The 21,761-nt window shown below is 43.0% G+C and overlaps 1 protein-coding gene across 1 annotated transcript; it reads left to right on the top strand.

Moving 5' to 3' along the window:
- Positions 1–365: 365 nt before the first annotated feature.
- LOC307031487 (uncharacterized protein) lies at positions 366–3,652 on the top strand. Its single transcript, XM_079668620.1, has 3 exons — positions 366–435; positions 2,000–2,030; positions 3,054–3,652. Exons 1-3 carry the CDS (start codon positions 377–379, stop codon positions 3,354–3,356), a joined length of 393 nt encoding a protein of 130 aa, XP_079524746.1. The 5' UTR covers positions 366–376; the 3' UTR covers positions 3,357–3,652.
- The last annotated feature ends 18,109 nt before the right edge of the window (positions 3,653–21,761 follow it).

Raw genomic sequence — 21,761 nt, 5'->3', positions numbered from 1 at the left:
GAGCTTGAGAACTAATCACGGGGTTTGTCAAACAGAGCACATGGTGTAGTCCTAATCGATAGCTGGGGATTCTGGGTACACTGTAAAAACTGGGATTGGGGTCAATAAATATTAAATAAATAATACCAAGTAAATTATACACAATATAAATGACTTTGTGTAGTTTGGAATCACATTAAGCTAAATTCAAACTATTTTGAATTATTTATTAATTGCATTTTACTTAGTTTTGCCTCAATAAAATCAGCTGTGGATTACTGAATAGAAATGAATGGTATATTTTTAGTAGCGTCAAAAATGCAAAATAGTGATACATTACACAGGGAGGTTGTCAGTTCCACTGCCTTTACACTTCCGCCCAGGTATTTTGCGGCACATGGTCATGTTCATCGTGCGTCTGCCACACTTCACTTCGAGACTGCCAGTTTACCAAAGGTAAGACTTGCTTTATTGTTGTTAATTAACACACATTTTTTAAATTACGTTGCTGTTGCAGTTGAACATCGTTTTGTGTTACTCTAAGTTACCAAACATGCCAACTTTACTGGATGTGCATGGCTAAACTAACTTTTCAAATGTAGCTAACGTTAGCATTAGGGATTCAGTCAGTCTGTGCTGTCTTTGTCTCGACTAAAAGCATTGCAAGGAGAAAAAAGGTTGGTACTATGTGACAATAATGTTTGTGTTGACTGTTATACCAAATTCACTGAGGCACTATTTGCGTGTGCATTGCAAAGTAGCATATAGGTTAAACCAACTTTTCAAATGTAGCTAACGTTAGCATTAGGGATTCAGTCACTAAAATGGCATAATACCGGCGCTAACAGTTATGGCGCAGTTCCTCCTGCGCGGTTTAAGCGTGCCGTGTCGTGCTGGGCCCGTTTTTGATTGCGTTAACACTATGCCTAGTTCCGGCCCGGAGGTACTTTTTCTCCTTTTTTCTGGCCCGACAAAATCTTGGTTCTATCGGGGCCAACAAGCGGGCCAGCAAACAGGCGGAATATGCTAAACTAGAGAGAGAATCGCTGGCAAGGGGGCTACAACTACAACAAAATGAACATATTTTACCGTGATTTAATTGTAATACACGTTTCAAAATGATGCCGAAGTAACAACATACTGATACCGGTTAGTAAAAACCATGAATTAATGCTTAGACAAGTCTGCAACAAGACAGCAGGCCAAACACCTTTTTTAAAATGCGTGTTTCTTAATGGAGTCAGCTAAGCTAACGCCGTGTGTGCTCCGACCGTCCACACTCACAACAACGGCCTATACAGACATTAATAAAGCAGCGACTGTATTCGCCATGACACAGACAGTCTGTGGTTTGTACTTGTTTAACTTTTGTCTAGTTTCTGAACAGATATGAGGAGCTGTGGCTCTGAGTGCTAACAGCTAACGGCTGATGTTGGTTTTCTGTGGTTCGCATTGGTTTTTGTAGTATGAAAATGTAGTGGTATTAAAATTGTCATTTTAATATTAAGAAAGAAAAGATAGCAATTATCCTTGAACAACTTATTTATTATATCACCAGTAATTACTTGCTACGGAAACCTCATGCTCACTTGTTTAACTTTTAAAGGAGAAAGATCACATGTTTGAAACACGCGGTGTAACAAATGTGCATAATAAATGGGCGGCGGTGGTGGCGAAGTCCTTAGGGAGTTGGCCTGGCAACTGGAAGGTCACCAGTTCAAATCCCGCCAAGACCAAGTGCTACAGAGGTGTCCCTGAGCAAGGCACCGTTCCCTACACTGCTCCCCGGGCGCCGTTCAAAATGGCAGCACACTGCTCCTAAAATTAGGATGGGTCAAATGCAGAGGAACAATTTCCCCACGAGGGATTAATAAAAGTCTGTCTTTTATTAAATGCATTTGTTGTAATACAAGTGTTTGTTTAGCAACTTCTAAGATTTTAATGTTTGATTTTAAAGTTATGTGTTTGTTAAATGTGACTTCATCCAATGGAATTAAAGGTAATATGAATTTTGTTTCAGGTGCATGAAGAATCGTGGAGTATTATCAAAGGTATATTTCACGCTTGTATGCCACTTGATACAACATTTTAAGTAAATGTTTTTGCACAGTTTGTTTTGCAATACAAAATGTGTTTATTACAGTATTTCTATCAACTTTTGTTTGTTAAAAAGCACATTTACTCGAGCTTTGATCATCATTGATTTTCAAAACCTGTTGTGCAAACCTTAATTTGAGTTTAGCAGCAAACATAGAACTACTTATACATTATTTCTCAGAGATATACATATAAGTAAGCTAATAAATTACACAATGTTTGTACATACTTTAAAATAGCCTAATTGCCATTTACATATATTGTTATAGGTTGATATTTACATGTAGATATGTACATTTCTTTATGTAATGTAACACAAGACAAAACGTTTATTGTGACATCACAAGAGAGGTTGTCATTCGCTGTCTGATGATTTACCTTGGGGAACGTACTGATCAACTCTTAAAAGAGTATGATGTAAGTGTATCCCCCTCATCTCTCTTTCTGTCTTCTCTCCTGGTATGTCTTGGCAAGGTCTAATCATAAAATAAAATGATAAATATTTTTCCCAGAAACAAGCAGGATTTATCCAGTTGCTGTAATTGACTGCCATCTTCAGAAATGGTCTTACAGTGAATCATCAAGATTGGTTGACCGTTGGCAAGCTTTTGTTAGAAAATGTAAAATAAGATATTCATCAATACACAGGTGTTATTTATACATTAAAATACCTATGGATTTATTTAAATTTAAAAACATTTGACTCAATTCAGACTATAATTTATGTTGTAATTAAATTGTTGTAAGTTGTTAGTGAAATAATCACCTAATTCTTAATTTAGCTGGGATAAAAATATGCTATTGCAAAATGCCTTATGTTCTATTTTTCTAAAACACTGATGTAATTAGGGAGCATTCATTTCAAGTTTTCTTATCCAGTAAGTTGTAAGAAATTTGGTAAATTATTATATATTAATTGTTATCACCTTCTCCTTTGGCAGAACATTCTGACATATACAATGTTTTTGTAATTTCAGGATGCAGACAGCGCATCACAGGACCTTGCCGTTCAAGGGATGGCGATATACAGCATCAAGACAAATGCTTCAGAGGGTTCCCATGACATCGGCATTGTTGTAGAGGGCATCCGAGTGCTGACTTCTCAGGGGACCATTCCAAGGGCTTGCTGCATGCTCATTGGGATTGCATATGCATTCAATCTTGCCTATCCCAAGCAGCTAAACTACATGTTCGAAGCCTTCCAGAAACTCTTTCTGGAACTGGACTGTTCAAAGCTGTCCCCAAAGTTGAACAGCCTGAAAAATAAGCTTCTTGCTTGAGAACAATGGTTATGTCTCCATCAAAAATGGCACACGGTTACCTTCGGCGTTTTGTTACATGTTTGAGAAGTTTGTTCCTGTTTATTTATGGACGCCCTTTTGAAGGATACTGCATGGTTTGTCTATGGCCTTACTGGGCTCCTCGAAGTGCCATCGTGTTTTCAAATCGGTATTTGCACAAGCAACATTTATTGTACCTTTAGTTCCATTGTAATTCAGGATGTGAATAAGAGATTTTAATATGCATAGTAATATTTAAATTCTTATTTTAGATTATATACGGTATTTTTATGTAAAGTTGCAAAAAACTGTAACTGCACTAAGAATGCAGAATATTGAGTAGATAAGACATAATTATTGTGGTAACAAAGTGAAAATTAATAGTATTGAATAGACTTAAAGTAATTTTTCATCAATTAACACTTGTATTTAAACAACTAATTTATGTTAAGGTAGATAATATTGGCACTGTAATTGTGTTGAATTAAGAACCAATGTGCTAAAATATGAGTAGTTATACCTTATTTTATCCAGTAAATCCAAATCATTTTCAGCCAGATATTCAGTAGATCTAAATCAATTTCCCCCAGTTAATTAGTAAATCTAAACAATTTGTACTATAAAAAATAGTAAATACAAATACAATTTCAACAGAGATTTAATAAATCTAACTTATTTTTGCTCAGATACTTGGTTAATAAAAATCTAATTTCCTCGTGAAATTGATTTGGATTAACTAAATATATGTTGCCCGTTTAACTAAACATTTGGCCCACTATTAGTTAATCCAACACATTTTAATTGTTTTTTAGTTAATTTGTACTTATTTTTCTTGTTTACATTTATTCAATCATTTTTAATCATAGTCGTTGAAATTAAATTCTACTAATTATATTAATTGTCACTTTGTTACCCCATTTTTATTAAGTAACCAATGGTCTTATTTTGTAGGGTGTAGTGTCGTCTGCCATCCTTTACTCCGAAAAAATATTTGTTTCTACGAATCGAAGGGGAAAAATACAAAAGCATTGCACACAATTTAAACCAATCAATGTTGTGTAATTAACAAGGATAATCTGGTGTTTTTTAGTCGATAAGTAGTGCAGATATCACTGTAAAATCAATCGACAGTAAGGGGAATACTTACTTCCGGGTGTACAATTCTCCGTTATCCAATGGGAATGGATGCTCACATTGCCTTTAAGGGCAGCCGACACAAACGAATGCCGTGCTTCCATGAGCGTCAAATCCCGCCGAAGATGGGAATACATTGCAATCAGTTGAAAGCTATTTGCGTCCCTTTATGAAGCTGAAGGAGCCTAGGAGCATCACGGCCCGTCCACACTACAGCTTCGACAGCTTCAAAAACGGTTTCCAACGCATCTGCCCATTCACTTTGAATGGGGTGACGTCACGTTGCCTCGCTTTCCTGGCGTTTCAGGCTGCAAAAGTTGAGCAATGTTCAACTTTGAAGCTTCTGAAGCTTTCGGTGGAAGCGTCAGCCAATCAAATCTTATGCCAGTACAAGCTCTAGCCAATCAAACCGCTGCTTGTGTGTCAGGGGCGGGAGATTCATGTGATTGGTTGTTGGTCAAGCTTCAGACACGCCCGCCAGCAAGCTTTTTTTGAAGCTGTAGTGTGGACGGGCCGTCACAACTGCACGCCACGGGACCCTGACCAAACGTTGCTCCTGGAAGATTATGGAGTGAGAGTGTGTTGGTCCAACAGACCCTGGATATCTTTGAGTTATCTGGAGATCTCGCTAAGCGGTCCTACGACGCTGGTTATCAACTCAGTAACTTAACCTTCCGGCTGAGAGCACGTTCAAGTGAAAGGAGCAGGGTTAGCAACATTTGACCAATCACAAACATGGAGAATCGTACTGACAGCGCAGCATCATACTTCATGAATGAAAAGTAAACTATCATGTTAGACAAATATGAAGAAGTTCAACTTTAAACATCCATGACTTAAACACTTTATCCAGGATACAAGCCACATAGCTGCACCTGCAAGGTGAATACAGAACAGCTGGTAAAAAAAGTGTTTGAATTCGTACATGAACAGTTTTATGATATCACTGCCCCCCGTCTAAGACGTGAGTGGATCTGATTTTAATTACATTTGACTTGAGTGTTTCGTCAACTTAATGTGTTCCTTAAAATAACACTTCTGCATACAGTATGTGACACTGTAAGTGTTGCACGGCCAGATACGGCTCAAGAAGCTGACTCAGATAAGGAAATACTGTATATGATACATTACGATGTGATATGATGTGAATGATAATGGGACACATCAGCGTCTGCATTCACAGTGCCGCATACTGTACGTAATGTTACTTTGATCCGGCAGATATTTAAGTAAGCTTTCTTAACGCTAATGTTATAATACTCAGATTGCTCTGAAGATGGGAGGTGATATTCTATTAATTTTCACGTTTGCAACGGACGTTTAAACTGTATTTCCAATATGACTTGATAGCTTTAAACTCCGCACACTGAGCTCTGATCAGTCAGCAGGTGGTGCTTTCACTGAGTTCCTGAGCAGTTTTGGTGTTCAGCATAAGTTACCATAAGATCTACCCCGGTAACCCCTAATTTCCACCAGGTCCGTCTGCGTCGCGTTACGGCCGCGGCGTTCGCAGAGATCGCGGCCACTCTAGTCAATGGGTGCTATTCCACCACACGCGGCGCGTTACGGCTCAGAAGCGTCCCAGAAGCGTCTCGGCGCAGGGCTCCTCTAAAATCTGGATGAATCCTATTTTTGACGCGACGCAGCCGTAAGGTAATGTCGGGCAGGCAGGAAGTGGAACGGTCAGAGCATCCAGGCCAGGCCCATCCCCCACATATACTAATTTGGCAGACCCCCCTCCTTCATCACAACACCTTCACTACGACACGCACAATGGACAACAAGGTTTTCATTATGGAAGTGGAAAAACACACTATTTTATACGATGTAACCAATGCTTTTTACAAGGACAACATCAGAAAGAACAAGGCCTGGTTTTTAATCGATGGAGTTTGTGGAGTGGAAGGTAGCAACTAGGGATCGACCGATGTGGCTTTTTCAAGGCCGATACCGATTATTAGTAATCAAGCAGACCGATAACCGATATTTGGAACCGATATACATTTGCAGTAAAATCAGAAAATCTTGGTGTCAAAATTTAGAATAACACAAACTCCAACACAACTTCTTTGAAATGCATTTAAGCATATATTATGTTTAATGAACTTTTAAACATCTTACAACTGGTTTCCTCTCTGTGCCCTTTTCTTTAGTGCAGCCATCTGCAATGAGTTGGAGAGAGACAAGAAGTGGGGCTGCAGGCTGACATGCTTAACTAACAATAATGCTTCATTTATTATATCAAAACAATGCCTGTCTATCTAGCATACAATCCCAATAAGCTGCTAGCAACTGCAAAACACTAGTGCTAGCTAATGTTTTGCAAAATATTAAAAGTGAGGCTATTACAGTATACCTAACGTTAGTCTAGTAGCCTCACTTCTAATATTTTGCTAAACATTTGCTAGATACATGTTGGCTAGCTAATGAGCTTCACATATCAACCTGAAAAACTGAGGTTACCTACTGTAACCCCAGCTTCTATGAGTAAATGGCGCAGCCCTCTAAGGCTATCGCTATTGGGTAATCCCCCTGCGCCCCCGCGCAGCACTGAAACACTTGTAGTCCACGCCCACCCGCAAGGTGGGCCCCACCCTCGGGCCTCCTTCCGGTATAAATAGGAAGGTGGCCCGGCAATCTGCTCCCATACAACATAACTTTTCTTCAGCTATTCGTAGAGCCAGTGGGGCCCCGCACTTAGAGGGCTGCGCCATTTACTCATAGAAGCTGGGGTTACAGTAGGTAACTTCAGTTCTATTTCGTATATGGCTTCGCCCTCTAAGGCTATCGCTATTGGGTTAAGGGCGAAGCATGATGTAGTCTGCGCCCCACTGGGTCCGCCCGGCACTAGAAGCAAAGACATACCTGCTCAATAACACCCCCCTGCCTGATGTGCCATGCGTAATGGCTCATCACCGTACCTGGAACATAGCAAAACATGCCTATCTTCCCGACGGGGTGAAGGCTGGGAACAATACATACCGGCCGCTGTGAGAAAGTAGAGACGAAAGTCCCACCTCGTCCTGCGATCGTAGTGGGGGAACAGCAGCTCTCTGCGTGCAGACAGGCAGGAGAGCGCACAGCTGGATCCCTGACGTCACTCACTCTGACCAGGCACTCCGTACAAAGTGTGTTAGAGGAAAAAGGAACATCACTCCTATAAGAGGGGAAATGGGCCGCTCTCCGCGTGCCAAAAGGCAGGAGAGAGGCGCACAGCTGGCTCCCTGACGTCACTCACCCCGACAGGACACCCAGTACAGGGTGTGTCAGAGAGGAATGGGAGACATCCCTCAAATAAAAATGAATAAATGAACAGGGGGAAGACCAAGATGCAGCCGTGCAAATATCTTCCACTGACATTCCTCCGTGCAAAGCCGTGGAGGAGGAAATTCCTCTGGTGGAGTGCGCCTTGATGTTCTCCGGGGGCTCCACCCCAGAGGAGACATATGCCTGTGACACAGCCTCACACAGCCAGTGTAACAGCCGTTGTGCAGACAGAGGTTGCCCGATCGAGCTCTCTCTATAGTGCACGAACAGGCGCTGAGAACGGCGCCAGGCCGCCGTGCGCGCCACATAGCAGGACAGCGCGCGCACCGGACAGAGGAGATTTAGAAAAATAGCGGGGGTAAAAACCGCGCAAGACACTGTTCCTGGGATGACAGGAGTGTTTCTTGTATCCCATGGAACTGATGGGGGGAGAGGCTTCTCTTTGAAGTGCCGTAATGGTCTTCATGGTGACGAGCCACGCCATCGCCGCCGCTGCCCGTGAGGCAAAAGGGCTGCGAGGGAGTTTCCACACGCTGCCTTTCACTCCGTCTCTCCTCATGAGGCGCGTACACGCCCAGGGGATGAGAGGTGTGTGCATGCTGTCCACACGAGGCGTTATAACGGTGCTCGTGGTTATTATGACCGTTTGTAGGAGGCCTATCTGGGACAGAGGAATGCCGCAATTTCTGCAGTTTATAAACCAATAGGTTAAACAGCAGGCTTCTGCAGCGAATGAACCACCTCTGGAGTGTCCCCCTGTTGGAAGAGACTCATGGGGATCATCACGTGACCAGCTGACGCCAACGCCGAGCAGCTGCGTCACGGAGAGGGCTGTGCGGGTTGTGACACGCCGGAGGAGAGCTGTCAGTTCTTCCCCTCGCTGCCGCGAGAGTCGCGCTCTCATGCTGGCTGAGTTTAACTCCACTCCCAGATAAACGATTGTCTGAGAGGGAAGAGGACAGCTCTTCTTCCAATTTATTATGAAACCCAGGCTTTGACAGATGCGATACGAGATGTACCGTCTGTAAAGCGACTTCCTCCCTGGGGCGAGCCAGCAAATAGCAGGTCGTCCAGAGGAAAACCACACTCTCATCCCTCCTCTGTGTAGTGGCTCCAGCCTTCTCTACACAAATGCGAGGAGCCAGGAAATATCCGAACGGCAGACGATTGTCTGGTCTGATATTCCCTGAATGGAAAACGCAGGAATTTCCTGTGTTTCGGGATGATGGGTACGTGGAAGTATGCATCCTTCAGGTGGAAGTGAACCAGTCGTCCTGGTGAAAACATTCCAGCACCTGTTTGATCGTCAGCATGTGGAATACTGACAGATCCAGGATGTCTCATTCCCCCAGTCTTTTTCGGGATTAGAAAAATAACGGGAGTGAAAACCCCTGATTTTCCTCCCTTTGAGGAACCCTGGAAATATCCTCTTTCAACAGGAGTTCCAGCAGCTCGGATTGGAGCGCAAGACATAGCTTCTGGGAGGACAGGAGTGTTTCCTGTATCCCATTGAACTGTGGGGGTGGGGGAGAGGCGAACTGCAGGACGTATCCTCTGCTGATCAGCCTGCTCATCCATCTGTCCATCAGACACACGCGCTGCCACCCTGAGAAACACTCTAAGAGCGGGCGCACATGCTCGAGATGTTCTGTGGTCGTCATGGCAACGAGCCACGCCAGGGAGTCTCCACACGCTGCGTTTCACTCCGGCTCTCATCATGAGGTGTGTACACGCTCAGGGGATGAATGGAGGTGTGTGCAGTGCTGTCCACACGAGGCGTTATAACAGCGCTCATGGGTTTATTATGACCGTGTGAAGGAGGCGTATCTCGGACAGAGGAATGCCGCGAGCTCTGCAGGTTATTAACCGAGGTTAAAACCAGCAGGCTTCTGCAGCGAGCCCTGCTGTCTACTTAATCAACAGATTAGTGGCAGCCGGCTTAATTAGCGAGCTCTGCAGGTTATTAACCGATAGGTTAAAACCAGCAGGCTTCTTGCAGCGAGACCTGGCGCCGTGGCGCTGCGGGCGCTACCGCTGGGGGCACTCAGCCTGGAATACTGCTCATTCCCCCGTTCTGGCTTCTCTGTGATGCCATTGCCCTCGCCGCCACTGTGAGGCGAAAGGGCTGCGAGGAAGCCTCCACACGCTGCGTTTCACTCCGAATCTCATCATGAGGCGCGTACACGCTCAGGGGATGGATGGAGGTGTGTGCAGTGCTGCCCACATGAGGCGTTATAACGGTGCTCATGGGTTTATTAAGGCCGTGTGTACGAGGCGTATTTCGGACAGAGGAATGCCGCGAGCTCTGCAGGTTATTAACCGAGGTTAAAACGGGCAGGCTTCTGCAGCGAGCCCTGCTGGTAATCAACAGATTAGTGGCAGCCGGCTTAATTAGCGAGCTCTGCAGTTAATTAACCGATAGGTTAAAACCAGCAGGCTTCTGTAGCGAGCCCTGGCGCCGTGGCGCTGCGGGCGCTTCCGCTGGGGGCACTCAGCCTGGAATACTGCTCATTCCCCCGTTCTGGCTTCTCTGTGATGTGCTGTAATGGTCGTCATGGTGACGAGCCACGCCATTGCCCTCGCCGCCGCTGCCCGTGAGGCGAAAGGGCTGCGAGGAAACCTCCACACGCTGCGTTTCACTCCGCCTGTCATCATGAGGCGTGTACACGCTCAGGGGATGAGTGGAGGTGTGTGCAGTGCTGTCCCCATGAGGCGTTATACCGGCGCTCATGGGTTATTATGACCGTATGTAGGAGGCGTATCTCGGACAGGGGACTGCCGCGAGCTCTGCAGGTTTATTAACCGATAGGTTAAAACCAGCAGGCTTCTGCAGGGAGCCCTGCTGTCTACTTAATCAACAGATTAGTGGCAGCCGGCTTAATTACCGGCTCCACTTCCTCGGAGGCTCTCGCGGAGCAGACCAGGAGCGGGGGAGCTTCACTCCTCTTTGACTCGCCGCCGGGAGACCCTGTCTCTGGGGTGGCGGGGGAGCGGAGACGTGGGACGTAGCCCCTGCAGCCGCCGGGGCGGTTGCTGTGGACGTCTCTCCGCTTGCGGCCTCCTGTGGCCGGCGTGGACGCCGCGACTGCTGCAGGCGTTGGTGCCGCTGTGGCAGATCAGCCGACTGGAGCCAGCTGTACATGCTGGCGAATGCCGTCCACCTGTTCCGCGGCCGTCTTCATGAAGTGGGGTCCGAACAGCCCGTCCGGGCTGATTGGAGTGTCCAGTAGCACTTTTCTGGCCGTCTCCGTAACAGACGCCGCCGCGCTGTGGTGACGGAGAGGGGGAAAGCATGTTCGGCCGCCAAGCTGGTACCCTGCTCCGACTCTGTCTCCCCTGCCCGGGGGAGAGGAGGGAGGGGAGAACCGAACGGTGAACCGTGGAGGGAGGCGGGGCAGGAGTTGCTTCGGACTCCTGCCCGGCACTCTGCCCCAGGGACACGAGGCCCCGTCCGCGGGCTCGTAAGCCTGGACGGGCCAATCGTCCTCCTCGGCCACAGCAGCAAGAGTGTCCGCTCTCCGCTTCCTGTCGCCCGAGGGGAGACGAGCGCAGTGCATGCTACCTGCTGGTTTTGAGCCGCGTACGCGTGCTCTGACCCCCGGCAGGATTCGCATACTGCTTTTATCTCTGCAGGTCATAACTCATTATGAACCCAGAGCCACATGAGGGACAACCACGGACGCAGTTGTTGCTCATGATGATTCTCAATTGCTGTGCTTCAGTAACTGTGCTGGTTTGCTGAAAAAAAGAGGGAGGGAGCAGATTGCCGGGCCACCTTCCTATTTATACCGGAAGGAGGCCCGAGGGTGGGGCCCACCTTGCGGGTGGGCGTGGACTACAAGTGTTTCAGTGCTGCGCGGGGGCGCATGGGGATTACCCAATAGCGATAGCCTTAGAGGGCGAAGCCATATACGAAATAGAACTGCGAGGCTCCACTCGCAGGCCCCCTCCGCACCAGTTACTCCACTGCGAGACGCTGCACGCACCCCCAACTCTGACTGACTTCCCACGTCCCTGTGTAACAGGGAAACTGATAGAATTGGATCATAAAATCGTGTTGTTTTTGCAACTTCACTATAGGGGATTGGAATGTTTATTGAACTTCGGCTTTCAACTGATTTACCTTAGAAACACATGTATGGCTCTGCCGCTCAGCGCTGCTGCTTGCCTCTGTCTGCGTTCTTCGCACCTGCCTGTAATCTGAGAAGGTCCCGCCTCTTTGGCTGGCTCCCGCCCGGAACATCTTCAGTATTGATTGACACTTCAGTAATAGCCTATCAGATAGCGCTGTGGGCGGGACACACTGCTCGTGTACAGACGGTGGTGACTGCAGTCAGAGAAACGGCAGCATCAGAGCCAAAGTTTTATCGGCAATTTGATAAAAAAAGGGCGATACCGATAATCGGTCAAATGCGGAATATCGGCCCCCTAGTAGCAACTACATATTAATGTTTTAAAGTTAATTAATACTTGTAGGTACAGTACAGAGCCATTCAGTAGTTTAACATCTTATGAAAGTCATTAAAAAACTTTTCAGTAAACTTGCATTTCACAATAAAGTAAGATCTTATTTCCTATATCAAGATATAAACATATATATACATATATGTCCAGGATGCCCAAATCAATAACAAAACTGCAAGCCTGCATGCACGACGCTCCGCTTCTGAAACAATTCTGGAACGCGCCCGGTGGGTTATGACGCTAGAGGAGGTCGGACCAAAACCGCGGCGCAGCCGTAACGCGACGCAGACGGACCCGGTGGAAACTAGGAGTAAGAAGTGAACCAGCGTCGTAAGAGCGGAAACCCAGAGTTAACCCTGAAGTTACCTCGCTAACCGAAAATCCTACTTCATAGTACAGGGCACAGGTGGATTACACCTCTTATTGTCTTTGCATCACGTGATTACATCTGTGCCCTCTCAATGAAAGCTCCAGTAAGTAGATCATGGTTAAACACTGTACACTGTATATTAGCGTTATGATCAGGGGTGCACATAACTTTTTTGCCCTGGTTCTCAAAGGAGCACCTGGAGATGTTGCTTGGTGCTCATCCTTAAAATGAAATAAACCGTAACTTTTGAGGGGGTCTTGACTTTATTTGCCAGACACACGGCACTGAACACACATGCAGAGGTGAACACAGAACACACAAGCAGAGGTGAACACAAGACAACATTAGCACGACCAGTAATCCTACAAGCTGTCATCACTACCCTCCTGACTGTTCTCCTCACTGTCTTCCTCTCTGTCAGACATGGCAGCTGATGATGTAGGCCTACTTCTTTCTCTCTGGTTGAGTCTGCGATTAGCTGCTTGCATCCACAAGTCAACAGCTGGTTTTGGGTCGAAAGTCTCTGTTGTTATCTTAGACAAGTAGATGTAATCAAATAAGTATGTGAACATAACCAATAGCCTACCATAGCCAATAACAAATGAATGTAACTTACTTTATTTGTGTTTTTCATTCATATCTTATTTTACCTTAACATTTTTTTATTTATGCATTTTTTTATCTCTCCAGTTTTAAAGGATATTTTTGGTTACTGTCCTATGGTATACATTGGAATGATTTCAAACCTATTTATCCCAATAATTATAAAGGAGTGCCTTGGAAATATGTGTTTACATAAATTGTGACCAAACCGTTTGAACTTAGACTAAAGTGAACTATCTAAACACTCAGAGTCCTTTACCTCACTGAGCTGTAGTTATCAGCCTCTCAGTCTGACAGGAGAGGACTCTCCCTCCACATTATTGTAGAAACATCTTCTTCTTATATCCGTTAGAGCAGCTAGCACCAGATTCTAATAACAACAGAGCCGGTACCGGTGCACCCTCCCTCGCTCACTCGCACTTTGGCTGTGAGCTGCGGGCGCCAGATAAGCCGACATCCCCCATTTTCATCACTTACAGCGCCCATCATACAGGGCAAATGAAACGTGTAACCGGGGTGAAAAGGGTGTTACATTTACTTAATTATGAATATTGTTACATCAATGCCGAAAATTAGGATGAGCCCCAACGGTCAAAAATGTTTTTTTCCCTCCCAGAGCTGTCAGCCCAGCGCCTCCCCGGATCTGGCGCCCTAGGCGAACATCTATAACGCCAGTGCTACGGGCCAGCCCTGAGTTCATACGCAACTCGCAATATCTTTCTCCCTCTCTCTTTTCTCTTCTCTCCCTTCTCTCTCTTCTCTCTCTCTCAATGTTGGTACACAAATGCGCGTTTTTTCAAATGACCCGGTGCTCTTTTTTTTGGCGGAGGTGCGCATGCGCACCAGTTATGTGCAGCCCTGGTTATGATGCTTGACCCAAACAATGTCAGGTACCATCATTTTGGTGTATGTTTATGTTGAGAAATGTTCAAATGAAACTTACTCTCTGACCTTAAAAGTATGTGTTACAGGTATATACACACCACTCAGTGGGAAAAGGTAGAAACAGAGTTTGCAGCTTTAGCCTGGCATGCTAACGGTTTGATACAATTTTCTAAGTCAAGTATAAACTCTAATCTTTCTTTGGGTTTGAGTCCGTACAAACCTCTACAGCGCTCCAGCGCATTCATATTTCCTGCATATCTTCTTTAACCTGTATCAACATGATGATGAAATGTTATGAACCAACAGTTGGATTGTCATAAATGTGGTTCATATTCCCATGTTCCACTTAGTAAAACGCACCTTGGTGATCCTCTTATTTTTCATCTTGTGAAGCCTGTATATGGCCGTCCTGCTACATCTCCTACAACCCTGTTTGAAAAGCGTAAGCTGATCTGAAGGCTCTCAAATTACTTAAATCTCCCCAAATCATAGAAGGCTCAGGATGAGGAATTTTTTATTTGCACCCCCCCCCCCACAGGTCAGAGCTCCCACTAAAATAACAAACGTCCTCTCTATCCCTGTTCATATTTTCACTGTCACTGTGGATTGTGTTTGTCATCATCTTACCTCCATTGTTTTCAGCCCACATTGTGAGGATATACAGGAGCGGGAGATAAACATTGGTTTACAGAATCAAAGGTTTCACTTAGTGATCTAATCTCAACAAAATGACGCTTATCCTTATGCAATACATGTTACTTGCTAGATGCTTTTATCCAAAGCGACTTACATACTCAATACTGTGGCCAATTTTGCACTACCAACTACTAAATACTGCTAATGATTGCATTGATTGTGTGACCATCTATGTTTCAGGTTGTCTGTAGATGTTTAATTGCTCTTGCACTTTCAGTGTACAGTTTTGCTGTTGTGTTGCTGTGTTTATTGTGTTTATTGTATTTTGTTACTCTGGCACAACAATTTCCTTTGGGATAAATAAAGTCTTATCTTATCTTATCCCTGCAGGAGCTATTTGGGGTGAAGTGTCTCAGGGACAAAACAACATGCTGTCTGCGCCACAGCCTCCCTTATGACAAGCTCTGGATGTTAATGCTAACAGAAAGCTTTTTCGACGTATAAATATACATGTGTAAGGGCAGCAGCCATATATCTCATAGTGTTGGTGTCTACAAAACTAGTAAGAATCTGCGCATGACATTTGCCAAGGGAAGGACAAAACATTTCGGAGCATTTCACTGGTTTGAGTTCTGCAAGAAATGTGTTGGATTTTCTTAAAGCTCACTCTGGTGAAACATCTCTAATCATACACAGTGACCTAACACTCCAGACTGGAATGTGTGCATAGCTTAACCGCCACATGTTGTGTTGTGCAGGGAAATTAGAAGCATAATTGGTGGTGCTTGTTTTTACATTGGCTATAAAAATACACTTTTTTTGACTCCCTGTTGCTGCTGGCAAGTTGACTCGCTCTAGAAGCATCAAGCGTGAGAGAGAGAAGAGGAGTTGCATCAGTCCTTAAATCTGAGGTTTGGAGAGAAGCAAGCAGAGAATGAACCAACAAAGAAAGGGAAAGACAGGGGGAAAAGATGAGGGGACACAATATAAGGGAATAACAAAGGAGGACAAATACTTAACAGTTCTAAATTAAGTTGTGTGAAACACTGACATGTGAGAGCTCAGGACACACACTGAAAACACACCCCAGACATGCCCTCCCTGCATCTCCTTTATAAAAAATATTTTTTTTCTTTATTACGTTTTTAAAAATACTGTGTTGCTACAGTGATAATATTGAATCAAGACAGTTTTCTCTTTGTGAATCACAGAGTTAAAAAAACATTAATACTTTAGCACAGCCCCCTCCCATCCCTTACAACTCCCCCCCTCACATAATGTGATTACTGCAGAAGAATCTCACATGTAACAACCAACATGATTTATTTATGTAATATAATGAGAATAAATAGGGGTCGTAAAGGCGGACCTTTACTTTGGGGTCGACATGTCCTTTACCAGCGCCAAATTTGGCATCTGTCATAAATAGTGACAAAATAGTTATCTCCTTATGGAAGATTTGTAAAACACTTAGTCATTTATCCTCTTCTATCATAATTCAAACAAAAACTAAAGCAGTTCATCAGTGACTCAAATTTCAACAGTTTTCAGTTCTATGAACGTTGACTGTAAAGGATGCAGCATTTGAACATTTAATCTAAATGAATCGTATTAAATTCCTTATGTTTCTTTATAAAAAATATGCTATATGCCGTGTTCTAGTGATTTGAGAGGAGGGGCCTGTCGGGGGTCCGGCCGGTGAAGCAGAGCAGAAAAAGGAGTCCCTGCAGACGCAAAACACACCACTGTCACTGCAATCATTCCAACAGTGTGAACTTGGCTTCAGTGACCAAAGTCTGACCAGGGGGGTCTCCAGAGAGAGCAGGCTGTGGAGAAGACTGGTGTGGGGGGGGGTCTGAGAGGAAGTGTGTGGTGCCTTTGGAGATGCCATTCTCTGAGCAGCTGGTGCCCTGGCAGGATTATGTACAGAAGAGAAGCCACACTGACAGAGAAAGATGGAGGGCATCAAACACCCACACAGCCATGCTCCCCCATCACATTCTCCCTCGCTCGGGGTAAACAGTACAATAAAAACTGAACCAGAGATAGCAGTGATGCTCGCGATGATGCCAATGCCCCCCCCCCACCATCTGATATTGACTAAACAGCGGCTCCATTGAGAGCAGCTCTCATGGGGCTCCGTGTGAAGGCTCTGTGTAAACGCAAACTGTGGCGGCATTCACCGTAAAATACATTTGAAAATGAGACCTTCTCTTAGTAGATGCAAAAGCACTATATCGATTATAATTTATGAACTTTGTTTTTCCATTAGAAAGCCATTTTGACCACTGACGTAACTCAAAATCAGATTAGGCTGCAGTAGTTATAAAAACAAAGATAACATTGATGATAAACTACATAACGATAATGACCTCTTTTAAATTCGCAAACTTCTACCATCACTATTCAACATCTGGCCTTATCAAACGGTAGTACATAGGATACAGCAGCAGAGATCCTGCCTTTGACAGCTCTCTACAGATGTAGCACTCCAGATAGGACTCCACCCAGCAGATTCCAACCAAAAACCCAGCGGATCCCAGTGGCTGGGAAATTAAAGCCCTCCCACTATTTCCTGAAAGGGCGTTGCCAAATTTCCCCATTTGTTCAATTTCAGGATTTAACCATGAGATGGCGCTTCATTCACAAATACACAAAGACAACTTGGTGTTCTAGACCTTAGTTTGTTTGCAATGTTTGCAGCTCTGCAGTCGCGTTTGCTGAATACTGTAGCATTTAATCCCTTATTTGTTATGGTTTTCACAGGCTACTATAACGAAAAAACATCATTATTTTAGATCAAATAAAGTATATCTAATCTTATTATCTTAATTGTATTTCAATAATACAGATGTAGCGATTCATTTCAGACAGTTTGAAACGCGAGGGCCGTGATTGCTACGTGATCTGCCCTCGCTCAAGGGAAAACCTCCAGCTTGACTTGAGACCGCCCCCGTGATAGATAAATGTAATTATAATGAAGCCCAGCTGCAATGGATCATTGATCCACCAGGGGGTGCAGTGGGGTTCCACACTGGAGCTCATGTGAAATAAAGTCAGATACAGTACGCTGGATGTACAGCGGAACTTTGTTAAGATCCATATGTCACGGATATCATACTACTGTGCTAAATAAGAGACATGTAATCATTTACAAAACATCACCATGTTGTTATTTAACAAAATAATGTTGTTAGTAAAAAAAAACGAACGGGAGGAAATGCAGCCCGGCTCTCGATTTTTAATCCTAATTTAATCATCATCTTCACCACGATCATTTATGTTTATGTTCGCCGAATTGACATAAAATCACTGACACATATGAATATACTGTATTCAACTTCATTAAAACGTTATTAACGTGCCTAAACTCAGTAATTCACTAAAAATATGTATATTTTAATGGAGCCTCGTCGGCAGATCAGGATCCCAACGCGCAGCGGAGGGATCTTGGTCTGCATGACGGGTGTTATTTTCCCCATAAGGAACAAGTCGCTGCAAATTATCCCGCTTATTACATGGCCACATTCTCAACAAAGTCACGACATGACTCCCAATATTAATTTAAATGCTTTTATGGATTTAGAAAATGTTTTTATTGATTTAAAAAATAGTTGTATTGATTTAAATTGACATCTATCCGCTAAGAAAAATTGTCCGTTGTTACCGTTTTTTAAACAGTCTGAATGAAACGGCAGCTCTCAGCTGTGTATTTACACAACTAATGGCCCATCAACCACAGCTCTCTCCCCCCCTCCCCCCCTGATCTTTCTTCTCCAGCAGCTAGATTAACAGTAGGTTACTCTGAGTGACCATAGACTGTATGTGACAAGCTTACAGTTAGTGACGTAACAACACCATAAAAGCTGGTGGGCTGAAAGCAATACGGGAGGTAAAAATAACTAGAATAATTGTGATTTATTTATTGTGGCTTTTATGTTTTTAGGTATAAAATGTTATGTAATTCAGGCTTATAGTTCATCCTTCTCTAAAAGCCTTCAACAATGACAATATTCATAGTAATTTAGTAAATCCATTGTAAAAAATAGCCTACTGTAAGTTAAGAAATCATTCCAATATGTACATCTTCGGATGTAACAACAATAACATTATACATAGTAACATAGCTGAACATGGTATTGCACATTTAGCTTTGAGCGTTACTGACCTGAGATGTTTTTATTACATGAATTAAGGTGACTGAGGCTTTGGGATGCAAACTCATCTGTATGAAAAAGGTGACAAGGATCCGAGCCCCCGGCTCCCCCACCCCACGGAATATCGGCTTTAAAATTAGGAATAACAGGATTTTAGCAGTCAGAACAACTAAAGCAGCAGTGTTAATAATAACAGAAACGCCAAAGAGTCACATCTAATAGAAATATATAAAAGCCTTTATTTTAATTGTGTGGCAGTCAGTTTATAATTATGGCAGCACTGTTGAGCATTTTGAAAATGTATTTTCATGCCTCTGTGCAAGGCTTAGTCTTTCTATCTTTATAGCCACATGGTGTAAAGTAACTAAGTTCATAAACTCAACAAGTACTATACTTGGGCACAATTTTGAGATACTTGTACTTTATTTAAGTATTTCAATGTTCTGCTACTTTGTTCTTCTACTCCACTACAGTTCAGAAGTACATGGTGTACTTCTACTCCCCTACATGTATTTAATACCTTTAGTTACTTTACAGATGTGGATGAATGATGTGAAATATAATCAAGTGTTAAATCAGACTTTAGTTCCACCTGGAGTAAATCCACAAGCAGTATACAAAGTACAGTACAGTATACAAAGTCATTCAAACTAGCTGCACCTTTACCAGCTTTGAGAACACTTTCATGATCAATCATTATAAAACATATCATATATATTATTCTGAAATGGACCAATCTGCACAATGACTACTTTTACTGTCGCTACTTTCACTATATTTTGATGAGAATACTTTTCTACTTTCACTTGAGGAACATTTTGAATGCAGGACCTTTACTGTAACAGAGTATTCCTACACTCCGGTACTTCTACTTTTACTCAAGTACAAGATCTGAGTACTTCTACTTTTACTCAAGTACAAGACCTGAGTACTTCTACTTTTACTCTACAAGATCTGTTTGCTTCTAGTTTTACTCAAGTACAAGATCTGAGTACTTCTACTTTTATTCTAGTACAAGATCTGAGTGCTTCTACTTTTACTCAAGTACAATATATATATATATATTTATATATATATACATATATATATATATATATATATATATATATATATACTTGTACCATCTCTGTTTATAGCCTATGAAAAAAACTATTAGAAATAGAAGGCTAAAGCTAACGTTAGCAGATATTGACAATATATGCTAGCTAGCTAGCTCAAAGATTCCTTAAATAATATTGCCACAGAAAAACTTTTCAGTTCACATCACGCTCTGCCGCTCCGACAGGGAGCTCTGCTCTGAACATCTGAACGGCCCGTTCAAACAGCTGTTCACCAGCGGTCCAGTCTGTGCCACAGTGACTCCGGACGCACAGTTAATATTAACAAATGCACCCGTAGGTAATGTAGCTGCTGAAGCTAGACCATCATCTCGGAGCAGCAGAGCCTTATTATACATCCATGAGCAGAGCCGAGAGGCAGGAAGACTCGAGCACACAGCTCGTACTTCATTATAATATATAAAAAAAGAACACCATGCGTGTCATGATGGCATATAACAGCTCACGGCCGCAGATTACTCCGGGTCCCAGATCCCCCCCCATACCTCAAAAATATTTTTTATTGCAGATCTACATGAAATGACATGAAATCACTGACAAATATGAATATACTGTATTCAACTTCATTAAAATGTTATTAACGTGCCTAAACTCAGTAATTCAATAAAAATATGTATATTTTAATGGAGCCTCTTCGGCAGATCAGGATCCCAAAGCATAGCGGAGGGATCTTGAAAAATAGTCCGTTGTTACCGTTTTTTAAACAGTCTGAATGAAACGGCAGCTCTCAGCTATGTATTTACACAACTAATGGCCCATCAACCACAGCTCTCTCCCCCCCTCCCCCCTGATCTTTTTTCTCCAGCAGCTAAATTAACTGTAGGTTACTCTGAGTGACAAGCTTACAGTAGACACAACACTGTCATTGCAAGTGACCCTCAGTTAGTTGACTTTTATGTTCAACTGCTAAATTCGTTACTGATAAAAAAAGGGCTTCTACTCTACCTAATGACCTTAACACTAGAACCGCCAGAGGTTTTTGTATAGGCCTACCTAAGACCGTCAAATCCCGCTATTAGAATGCAATTTTTAACAATATAGGGTGCTACATAACACACTTTCAGGAAAAGTCACGGACTGGGAGACTTTAATATTTTATTGAAAAAAAGTTACATTGCACACACACAACACACATCACACAAATTGACCCGATTGGTGGTTCTAGTATTAAATAAACTCACTAATTAATTAAACCAGTTCAATACGCATTATTCTTATTCTTATCATTCTTTATGAGCGCAGAAATAGTCTTAAAATCAGATCTGTTTTTTAAATGAAATCTGACGGCAGGCAGTTAGCTCTGATCACCTATGATAAATGCGCCACACCTAATCGCTGGCCATTCAGCCACAGAGCTCCCTCTATACAAATCAAACTGTAGAAGGTGTGATAGCAACTATTGTTTTAAATAATGGTCGGAATGTGACCTGTGAGCCTTCTGAATTACCGTGGGACAGCATATTCTAAATTAAAATGTTCAATCAATAAAGTAACATCTTATCTTATCTTAATAATATCTTCATATTAATAATAATAATAAATCATACAGTATGTGTCCGAAAGGGAGCAGGAGGAAGCAAACACAAAATATACAAAAGATATACTGCATATTAAAGCAAACGATTGTAAAGGTAAAAGTATGAGCATAACAAATAAAGAAGTGTAATGTGAACATTTACATTATTATTATGATTATTTAATAAAGAAGTTATATAAAGACTATATATTATTGAATTACAAGATTCGATATACTTTAGTATAGTATCTAAAA

This window comes from Notothenia rossii (assembly GCF_949606895.1).
Source record: "Notothenia rossii genome assembly, chromosome: 3".
Taxonomy (NCBI): Eukaryota; Metazoa; Chordata; class Actinopteri; order Perciformes; family Nototheniidae; genus Notothenia; species Notothenia rossii.
Note: the sequence above shows the minus strand (reverse complement) of the source record. Positions and strands in the feature narration are given on the sequence as shown.

What these genes read in the sequence shown, in the direction of transcription:
- LOC307031487 (XM_079668620.1), top strand. Translation starts at nt 377, where the DNA reads ATGGTCATGTTCATCGTGCGTCTGCCACACTTCACTTCGAGACTGCCA. An exon ending in AGACTGCCAGTTTACCAAAG is followed by an intron (nt 436 to 1,999) that starts GTAAGACTTGCT and finishes ATTTTGTTTCAG; the next exon opens with GTGCATGAAGAATCGTGGAG. An exon ending in ATCGTGGAGTATTATCAAAG is followed by an intron (nt 2,031 to 3,053) that starts GTATATTTCACG and finishes TTGTAATTTCAG; the next exon opens with GATGCAGACAGCGCATCACA.